The sequence below is a fragment of the Phalaenopsis equestris genome, unplaced genomic scaffold (genome assembly GCF_001263595.1).
Source record: "Phalaenopsis equestris unplaced genomic scaffold, ASM126359v1 Scaffold205936, whole genome shotgun sequence".
In the NCBI taxonomy this organism is placed as follows: domain Eukaryota; kingdom Viridiplantae; phylum Streptophyta; class Magnoliopsida; order Asparagales; family Orchidaceae; genus Phalaenopsis; species Phalaenopsis equestris.
In genome coordinates this window covers 155,852-167,676 of record NW_018225385.1, presented here as the reverse complement: position 1 = coordinate 167,676, position 11,825 = coordinate 155,852, and the positions used below count along the sequence as shown (strand labels likewise).

The 11,825-nt window shown below is 36.1% G+C and overlaps 1 protein-coding gene across 2 annotated transcripts in view; it reads left to right on the top strand.

Annotated features, from left to right (window-relative positions):
- Positions 1-4,381: 4,381 nt before the first annotated feature.
- Positions 4,382-11,825, top strand: part of LOC110036393 (HEAT repeat-containing protein 6) — a 135,471-nt gene continuing 128,027 nt past the window's right edge. For both annotated transcript variants that reach the window (XM_020740829.1, XM_020740828.1), the window contains exons 1-2: positions 4,382-4,649; positions 4,718-4,810. In XM_020740829.1, coding sequence (XP_020596488.1) covers positions 4,476-4,649; positions 4,718-4,810 — 267 coding nt within the window. In that variant the 5' untranslated portion in view covers positions 4,382-4,475. The remainder of the gene's footprint in view (positions 4,650-4,717; positions 4,811-11,825) is intronic.

Below are 11,825 nucleotides of genomic sequence, written 5' to 3'. Positions count from 1 at the left end.
TAATGAGTTTATTGATTGTGACGTAATTAATATAATTTAAAATACATGTAAAATTGCCTTGTGTCAAATAGAAGCAATTCTATTCTTTACCCTCTTCCGAGTGCTATAAAGAACATTGACTATTCCTGAGTTTGGTCCATAATTCCACGTTAGGCTGGGAGGATACTGGCTGTCACTCCAGAGCTCTCATTACTCCCTCATCTGAGAGCTAACAATCTCACATTAGTTTCCAATCAACTGAACCAAATTTGGGGTTTTAGTCTGTCACCTTAAAATCTCTAATTTTGCATCCAACAAATCAAATTTTCCTATTTATTTGCACTCAATATCATGGATGACATACTCTCCCATGAAATCAAATGTGATTCTCCCTATGTTGTAGAAATCATATATCATTTAAGAACATATGTCTCTCATTAACTTTTAACATTTCACTTGGCCAGATCGAAAAGTAAATGAAGATCAGAGTTCAAATCATCGCAATTTTTTATCATTTAAAACTGTGGAAAAAAAAATCTATTCTTCACAAAACCATATCTTCAAATTAGGGAGAAGGATAAAGAAGACTATTCAGAATTCATGAGAAGACTACGATAAAACACGAATTTCATATATAAAAATAAGTTTAAAAAACAAAAGAAATAAAAATACAATTTATCTCACAATCATTCACAAGAAAGTCCCTAGAAGTTCTCTTCAAGCCTTTCTCTCTTTACAATCACCCCAAATTCTCTCTTAGAAGTGTAATGAAGAAGAAATCTCTCACCTTCCCTCTCCTCTTACAACCCTAGAAGAAAATCTCCTCTTCTCTTTCTCTCCCACGCCACTTTCTCTCTCTTCCTCACATCACACACAAAAGCCTCCTCTTACTCTATGAAGTCTTCTTATTTTATTTTGTGCTGCCTCCTTTGGAAAATAATTAAAAATTTTCTCCAAAAGTCAACTCTTTTGAATTCAAAAGATATTTTGAATTCAAAAGATATTTGAATTCAAAAGATATTTCATTTGATCCAAGAGCCATATCCCTTCATAAAAGAACCTTCCAAAGTGTCTACCTGTATTGAATTACTCCAAGAGGTGTATAGAACAAGTGTCCATTTAAAATTTTGCGCAAAATTTATCTCGATCCGCTTTAATTTGAAAAAGTCGTCCCTAGTGTATCATGCACCAGCTATATGGTTTTTGGTGCATGATGCGTCAATCTGACGCATAATGCGCCAGCATCCAAAAATTGGTTGTTTTAGCTCGAAATTTTGCCTTTTTACCATTCTTGCTCCAAATGTCTAAAAATGATATATCTGCAACAAAAACTTAAAAACACCATTCTTTAAAGTGTGATATCACCAAAAATATGCATAAAGTAAGTACTAAAATAGTATATTATTTTGGTGTATCACCTAGCCTAGGGCTAATGGTTTTAGGGACTATCCACATGAGTTTCTAATAGAGTAAGGGATCAAGCTAGACATGTTTCGTTAAGGGTTGGGATTGTGAGTGTTAGTGAGGGGTATCGAATGTGTGTGTGCAAGATTGACTAAGACCACACCACCCAGGGCTAACCTTAAGGCCAAACAGTCCTATGGGGACTCCTCTTGAGCTCCCCCATATTGGCTCCACCTACTAAGTGCTAGAGGTTAGAACCAACATGTGGAACTTCAAGATGAGAAAAGAAGAGTTTTAGAATTTCTAATGGCGATGGTTCCTTTACTAGTCTTCTAGGAATAGTCAACAGAAAAATCCTATGGCTAGATCTCATGATCTAGGAATAGTCAACAGAAAAATCATATGGCTAGATCTCATGCTTCTAAGGAAGAAACTAGATCTCAACCAAAAGTGAGGTCAACACTTGCTCTTTATCAGCTTTGGTTTCTTCTAATCTCTTAACTATAGTTATTAGGGTGGACAATGACTCTTCAACATTAGCCATTTATTTATTCATGGTAAACATAGATTCCTGTAAACTTATTTATTTGTTCCTTAGCTTTAAGTAGCTCAATTATTCCTTCAAAATCATTTCTTCCCCTTCTATAAGTTGCTTTTGGGTTTACCTCAATTGAAACAATTGGACCAACGCCAAGGAATTTGGGTGATGGCAGTCCGACCAGAGTTTCACGACGAGCACGAGGAGGAAGAGTTATAGCAGGGCTGGGTGGTCCCTGGTCAGGATTGGACAACAAGCGGAGCTCATCTTCCTTCAAGTCTATGAATGTGTCATTAACTTACAATGAAAATCATATTGGACAGTAAAGCAACATAGAAACAAAACTTACCCGAATAAAATCTTTTAACCCAAACATGTACTTACTTATACATGCTCGCGCCTCTTAAAAGCTTCATGAATCTGTGGTGCTGTTCACTCATGACTTGTTGGCCACCTCAACATGCGAGGTCTAGCCTTGGGTGTAGCAGAAGTAAACGGAGATGTGTGCCCAAAAAACCAAAGTTGCGGATTACACATATCAAATACAAATTTGTCATAAGGAAACAAAAACAAAAACATAAAGTCAAAAGGAAATTTTTTTAATGTTGACAATATGAACTTACAGATAAAAGAAATACAAATCTGCTTATGTAACCAAGTGGCAGATTTTGCCTTATTTTGATTGCAGCAATGTTCATTTGATTAATCATAAAATCATAAATGACAGCAGATCAGTTAAACGAAGAGAAGGACTGCATGTTCTCCCCAAATGCATAAACCTTGCGGACACACTAAAATTTCTTGAGGAAAATAATAAAATTGTTAGTAAAAAATTAAGAAATAATTTCTCAAAAGGAGTGGAAGACTACCTTGAAAATTTAGTCAAATTTTCCTTTATTGCTCTCGCATCTACACAAGATGAGGAACTTTTCCTCCAACTAACTGATTCTCCTCTGTTGGACACGCCTAATAACAGTTCAACATAGTCAGCGTGGAGTTTTACCAATTTTCCACCCATGACAAAAGCTCTCTTTTCATTATTCCAAAATCTCCCGATATGTAGGGTTAACACATTATCTTGGGGATAATGAAACATGCTAAAAAACTGACTGACATTTATTTCTCTTAACAAATTCATGGTCTCCTCGGAGACGTTGTATCTAACAGTATCAAGTGCACCCCTCACTGCAAAAGGACAACATCTATGATTGAACGTTCCTGCGTTCATATACCTACAACAACAAAAATGCTAAAAGAATTATTATTTATAGATATCATTCTTCATTCACTCATTTGTGTTATTATTGTGTTATAGTTGTGTTATTGTTGTGTTATTGTGTATTATTGTTGTGTTATTGTGTGTTATGATTGTGTTATGACTGTGTTATGATTGTGTTATAGTTGTGTTATGTTATTGTTGTGTTATAGTTGTGTTATGGTTGTGTTGTGGTTATGTTATTGTTGTGTTATTATTTTATTATTCCATGTTATATATGTGTGATTGATACTGTTGCGGTGTTAGTAGGATTGTAACACAAGTAACACCATAAAAACACAACAATAACACACAATAATACAACAATAACACAACCATAACAATGCAATAACACAACCATAACACTTCAATAACACAACTATAACACAACATAATACACCATAACACACTAAATATAATGTAATAACACATCTATAACACAATTATAACAACATAACACAACAATGACACACAATAACACATCTATAACACAACTATAACACATCACACAACCATAAAATAACAATCACACAACAATAACACACAATAACACATCTATAACACAACTATAACATAAGTAAAAACACAATTACAACATATCACACAACCATAAAATGATAATAACACAACAATAACATAATAATGACACAACTATAATACAACACTAATATAATAAAATAAATCAACTTTTTTATCTAAAATAAACATTGTAGCATATTACCTCAACGACTTCAGGAAACCGCTAGCTTCTTCTTCAGTACCGTTGCGACCTTCCATTGTTGTGTGCTAGCAAGAGAAAGAAAACCAATGTCTTGTGGTTGCCGAACGAAGCAATGCTATAACTTATAAACACTAGGTTTTTGCGAAACTGACCATTCTTTTTCAAGAGACAAAGCCGAAGAGCTGTAGCCGAAGTGAAATCGCTATAGTGCCGAATGGAAACCAAAGCACAGACACCGAAGAAGCCGAAGGGCGTAGAGAGCCGAATCTGAACCGACGAAGAAGAAGAAGGAATGCTAAAAAACCGCCGAAGAACAAAAAAGGAAGTGACCAAATCTACCATAAAGTGACTTTTTGTTTAGATCGGGTTGGGTTTTTCGACAAAACTTATATTTTAAATTTTCTCTGTGGTAATTCGGGCCGGGTCACATTCAATAAATGTTTTTTGTATTTTACACCGTGAGACCCAGAATCTAGTTGGATTTTCTAGTTGGACTCTCCAGCTCGGCTGAGCAGATAATTGATACAGTTTATAAACCCCAAAGCAGAAACGGCGTTCATTCACAAGATCCCGCCGGCATGGCGTCGTCATCACCTGACTGGCGGCTATGGAGAACGGCCTTCCTCAACCTCCGGGACGAAGCTCTAACCTCGCCCCCACCGTCTTCTCTCCTAATCCTCTTTCGGCGCCTCTTCTTTTCCCAGATTCACGATGCCCTCGCCGTGGCTGCAGCATCCCTCCCGATTTCGGAGGTGAAAATTTTTTTCCGGTATTTCGATTTAAGTTATTCTGGTTTTGATTCAATGAGAGATGGCTTCAGGTCACTGCAGATGTAACACTCTTAGTGGAATTGGCTTCGGCCACTACACGGTGTGAGGACGCAGTAGAACCGCTGCTACAAATAATTCACCTGGTAATGCTTGCGTTTCTATCTTCCTTCTGGCAACCTACTTGGCGCTCTCTGAAGTGAAATGCCACTTGGAAGGCTTAATGTTCATTTAATGATTCTTACTTGAGAAAAAAAAAAAAAGCAAAAAGGTGCTTTTTGGCGTGACATGCTGATGGATGTTTATCATAAAGTTGAACTTCTTGTTTCATAAGGAGGTCTCTCAGGTCTTTTGGGTGCAGAGAGAAAGAAAATATGTGCTAGTAGATTTTATATTTCGAATGCAAACTATGCTCAGGTTTAGCTTTGTGCTATCTTTTTGAGTCTGTACAAGATGAGTTGATGGAATTTTTCCCCCTTTACTTCGATCCAGCTGTGGTTTTACTTGATACCTTGTGTATAGGTGGGTCGGATTATACTTTGGATTTTATTACATTTTGTAACTTGGATTCCTTCAGCACTGACATCTCTTATCATTTGGTTCACCTATTCGGTCAAGCAATTTTAGGAAGTAGTTTACTACCTTGAATGGTAATAAAATTGTTAAGCAAAGAGTTTATCTACCATTTCTTTGATAGGAACTCAGCTGAAGGCTCTAAGTGCAACTATGAGAAATTTGTTTCCCTTTTTTTTGTTCTATTTTGAAGAATTGGCTTGTTGGTTAGTGGACCCCACCTCCTTTCTCATAATGCTGAGCATGACGTTCTTACTTAATTAAGGGTCATTGTTCTGAATCCTATTTTTAGTTTGGTTTGCTAGAGTTGATTAATGACACCATAAACCAAAGTGAAAGAATAGAAAGGATAGCCAAAGTGGAAAAATAGAAATGGCTTACCTTTTTTTTGTGTAATTTTGTATTCATTTCTTTAAGTGCAATATAAGACTAGCTACGATCCTTACAGAAATTTTCCTATGTCTGTTTAATCCATTGTGACTTTGAAATGAAAATAATATAATCAAACGTGAAGGTATTGATTTGAGATTCTAATTTGAGTTTGATGATATAATGGTAGGTACTTAGATCAAGTACGCATTTGTCTTTTGTAGGATAAGGTTAAGGAAGTTTATTAGTCCATTATGTGAATTGTGATTCTTAACTTCGCCTTTACCTTCATTACCAAAGTCGGTTACTCTTAATTCAATTTCATGGCTCACATGGACCTTTGTATAAATATTTGTTGAACTTGATTTTGAATATTTGGACTATGCTCTCGAATTGAGATGTGTAATCTAGGATTTGAGGGAAGATTTTTCAATTTTATTCTTTTTTTTTTTTAATTATTTAATTTTCAAATGATTTTGTTTTTGACTTTTTTTTATTCTCATTTGTGTCCCCTATATTTATTAAGAACTTTAATTTTGATATTTTATTTAAAATTTTCTCCATGGCCAAAATCCTGATAATACCAATAATATTTTTTTTATAAATTATATTGGACCCCTAAATTTGTAAATCCATAAACTTTTAGATTAAAATCTATAAACAATAACTCAACAATAAGCCTTTAACCCACTAGTTGCAGCTCAATAATAAGTTGCTGCGAAGCAGCTGCGACAGGAAGTTACCGCGTAGAAGCTGCTGCAGATAAACTGTCTGTCTGTTTATTTTTTGCAGTTCAAAAACAGCTGTGTTGCAGCTGTTTCTGGACAAATGACCATTCTACCCCTGTATAGTAATTCTGTTTGTAACAGAACTGTCATAACAATACAATTTATATTTTAGAAGGAAAAATTCAGTGCAGAACATGAAAAAAAAGATGTACACCTTATTTAATAATGATATCATGATTCTTAAAATTAAGAAAAAAAATTATTAAAATAATATTTGCAAATATAATAATAGTATTTTTAAAATGCAGATGACGTATGTCACAAATTAAGCCATCCTCCAGGGATACTCTTCATGCTTGATCGCTCTCGGCGATGGAGTCTTCTAGCTTATCTTCCCACCGAAAAGAGTCACAATTTTTCACGATTCTCTGCATGAACATGTAAAAACGTATCCCGTAGTTATGTGGCCGACGTGAAATTAACAGAGATCTTTGAAGTCCACAATAGTAGTGCAATTATCAGGAGGTACTAGCAATCCTTGAGCTCATTTTTTTTCAATACTTTAAAAGACATTTTATTAGACATATCACATGCAAAATTGATAGAAAAAGTAATTAATTATATTTTTATGCAGCTATGAGGTCTCAAAGAAATGAGTATATTAACTAATGAATTTTACTTCAAGAAGACAACATACATTATAAAAAAAATGATTTTTGGTTACCTTTAACTTGCGTAATACTGAGATAATGTGTGTCATATATGCATATCATCCAAAAAGACAATACAAAAGAATCTCAAAAACCGTATCTCTGAAAAAAATGAGAAATTTAGTTGCTTTCATTAGGATTTCACATGTGCCACCAATCAATAATGACAAATAAACCATCCCGAAGAACTCATAATGTTAACCGTTTCATCATAGACATCCAAAACTCACCAAAAAAAAATAAAAGAAATGCAAAATGAAAGAAAACACTTATAAATAATGTAATAAACCAAAACAATCAATATCAAATGCACAAGGAACAAAAATAAATATGAACTGTATAAAATACATATATAATAAACAGTGAATCTCTTCAACAAACATTACAATTAATAGTTTGATGAAAACTCCAATCACCCTCCAATTGTTGTATCCGTAATTCATTCCCTCAACCCTGCTATATCGCTTGCACCTTCCTCGTCTTCAGTACAGATCTCGAGAACATCATTTTCGGTCTATGACAAAGACTGTCCAAGACGATATTCTTATAACTCAGCAGGGATATGCTCATGATCCTCGTCCGCCCTACGAAAGTTGATGCCGTTGCGGGAAGGGTGTCGCCGAATATAATTGTGGAGAGCCATCGTGACAATCACAATATGCACCTGTTTGGGCAATGGGTAAGATGACATATCGTGAAGTATAACCCATTTTTTCTTTCAAACACAAAAAATTCTCTCAATAATATCGCGTAAGGATCAATGACTTTTGTTGAACATTTCCTTCCTATCCCGCATGACATTGCTGATTCGCTCAAGTCAGGTATGTGGTATCTCTTATCAGGATAGGACTTGAAATATCCTCGCTGCAATGAATATTCAACATTAATCAAATAGTTTCTATTTGATGTGAATTGCATGATTAGTATTGAGGGAAAAAATAATTAGAAGAGTCGCTTAGTCTCAAGCGAATCTGTGGGTGGATGTGTGAAGTTGTATTTGTTATTCCTTGTTTACGCTTTAAAAATTTGATTATTATGTGCATTGCCATCCTAACCAACTATGATAAAAGTGAAACACATGTTGAGGTCGCATACCGCCATGACATTCTGCGTCGGGAACCCGCAACGACTGATGAATGCGATATTCTCATTATTTGAAACATCTGCCATAACGTATGTTTCATCAATTGCTCCAATACAATTCTTGAAAGATAAAGAAGTGTTACATAATTATGATATTTATTTGAAAACTGAATGTAATAAATGGGAAAAATTATCTTAAAGTATGCCATATACCGCACATAGTGTAAAATCTCTGTGGAGTTCTGTTTGATCGTATGATCTTTTGGCTTTATGATTTGTGAAGAAGAACATACAAGTCCATTCAAGCCTACTGGGAAGTATCTGCAAATTGTTTTGGAGGAGCGTTGAAAGTGTTTCATAGCTCATCGCATTGATTCATTCTGTGATAATATGTAGAGAGTTATTAGAAGTTTTGAATCAGTAAGAAGTCCAGGATTTTTGTGTAGTTCCTCGAACAAATTAGCTAATATCAAATGTGTCATGCGAAATATATTGCTAAATCTCGTTGGGTGGCTCGTAAGCAACTTTCCAATTCATTTACGTCAGCATATGAGGATGTCATGTAAAGGGAACACTCTATTTATGAGTTATAATATTCATACATCACACATACGACAACTGCAACATTTTTTGTGCATTTTTCTCTGGTTACATCTAAGTGGCTAGCACATAAATATCAATGAATTAACTACAATCATATTAGGTTACAAACAAAACATACATAAGCAAATAACATTTTAGAAGTAAATAGAAAACACAGCGAGGAATGAAAAACTGTGAAGTAAAGCGACATCTCCAAAGCAATTTAAATTCACAATGAAAAAAACTATAAACAAATAGAATGTCCCACGTGAATGTAAGTAAAAAGAAAATGTCTCTCAAATGTCATTGTTCTCATAAAAATATTGTAGGTAAGCTATCCTACGGCCAGTGGGCATCACAATGAAAAAGTCTCTCCGCGTTGAATCTTCAAGTAAGTTCATAGAAAACAAATATAGCTGCAAGTCCTTAAGAAATTATTGGAGTTACATTCAAAATTTGCACAACCTGTTGGACCGAAAGTGCTTATGATGTGCTGGGTCATTGTTGCATAAAACCACTAACTGTGATATCTGACTTTTAAGAAATGCACTCCCATTTTCTTTTTATTTTCAACCTGAGGACGCTTAGAGTGGCTCGTGGACTTAAGTTCATAGAGGTCCGGACTGGGGCCTTCAGTGAAATCACTTGTTTGGTCAGCTCCAAAATTTTCGGGGATGCCACCAAACCCCATCTCACTGGCGGCACATGCATTGTTTCCCGTTGTCATGACACCCGCCCCTAAGCATACATTCTAACTTCTCCTCCAACTCAATATCGATTCCATTATATTTAAAGTTTTTTGCAGCAGGCTCCACTACAAATTCATATAACATGTAGTTGAATTTAAAAACAAATTAAAAATTGACCAAAATAGGGGACATTTCAAAAATGCTCATCACAAGTCTTTCTACCCACCACTCTTCGGAAGCATCTATCATTCGCTTCACTGTATCCCACCTCAAGCCCGTTGATCCTCGCTTCAATTCCTTCAAGGTTTTCCAATCCTTCTTGAACCGATTCCACTTGTTTTTTAACTGCATTTTATTATACTCTCTGCTTGTACTTTTCTTAAATTTTCTAATAATATTTTGCCAACATTTCTTGTTGAAATGAGTTGTCGGCCTATTTTCCAGATCGATCTACTTGAGAAAAATGTCACAAAATATTAATTGTCTCTTTATCCCACATTGTAGATGAACCAACTTCTTTTGTCTTAACTATTGTATTATTAGCATTATAAAAACACTAATTAACATAAATATGAATGCCATAATATCACAAATAAAAAAAAGATCAGAATGCCACAATATCATTACCACGACCTTCACACCAGCACCTCCACATCTCGTCGCATCAAGACACCAACACATCCTCCACACCACCAACACCATCTTTACACACAAATACCTTTACACAAACTGAATCACACACTAACCATCACCTCCACAACGACATACCAACACCTCCACACAAACAAAACCACACATTGGCCATCACCTCCACAACCACACACCAACACTTTCACGCAGATACCACCACCACCACACAACACCTCTCATGTACCACCAAACATCACAGAGAAACCTCCAACACCACCAACACCACACATCAGCAGACGCCACGTAGACACCTCCATCGCCACCAACATCTACCGCCACCACCACCACCATCACACAGACATCACCACACATCACCACACAAACACCTCACACCGCCACGCAGACACCTCACACATGACCACACGACACCACACAAACATCAACACCATCAACGCCTCCACGCACCACTAGACATCACACAGACACCTCTCTCACCAACAACACCTAAACGCCACCACCACCACACAGACTCCACACACCACCACACAGATACCTCCAACGTCTCCACGCACCACTAGACACCACACGGACACCTCTAACACCACCAACACTACCATCACCACATAGACACCTCCACACCACCACACATACTCCACACACCACCACACAGACAACTCCAACACCTCCACACACCACCATTTTGAGTCAATTACATACAGTCACCCGAAACATTGCTATCTGATGAATAGTCATTCAGAGAGTAAAATGAGCTTAAAATGGGGAAAATAGGATCTTGGATGCTCTCAAATTTCAAAATTGAACCCATTCGGGACTTTCCAAAATACAATTCCAATTTAAAGATCCCATCAAACTATAAATCTGACTACCACCTCCACATATTATTATCAACAAAACAAGCACCATCTTTCAACTATTTCTCAAATTCCCACTCAAACATCAAAGGTAAAGATAAAATCCCCACCCCATATTTTTCATAAAGACTATTGCAAATAGGGCACTCGAAACATTGCTACCAACAAATAAAACACCATCTTTCAGCCATTTCTCAATATATCAGTCAAACATCCAAGCTAAAGATAAAACCCTAACCCATATTTTGCATATACTGTGAAGTACATACAGGGCACTTGAAACATTGGTATCAACAAATCAAGCACCCTCCTTCAAAAATTTCTCAAATTTTCACCAAAACACCAAAGATAAAGATAAAATCCCATTCTATCAGCCACACATTCGCAAAAACGAATTCCAAATCATAAAGAGAAAGCCAAAAATCACAAAATCCAAATTTTCACTTAAAATCACAAATGAGAAAGCCACAAAATGCATCTGACCACCACCACCACACATTGCTATCAACAAATGAAGCTCCTTCTTTCATCCATTTCTCAAAATGCCACTCAAACACCAAAGGTAAAGGTAAAACCGTATTCCATCAGCCATACAGAGCACCCGAAACATTGCTATCAACAAACCAAGCACCCTTCTTCAACCATTTCACAAATTCTCACTGAAGCACCAAAGGTAAAGATAAAATCCCATTCCATCAGCCACACATTCGCAAAAATCAAAAATTTCAAATCATAAAAAGAAAGCCACAAATCGCAAAATCCAAATTTCCACTTCAAATCACAAATGAGAAAACCACAAAATGCAAGGAGAAAGTCATTCCATAAAAAAATATGGGTGATACCGTGGGAGGACGAAGAGCACGGTAAACAGAGAAGAGAGCCGGAGATCGGAGGGAAGAGGGAGTAGAGAGCCGGAGATCGAAGA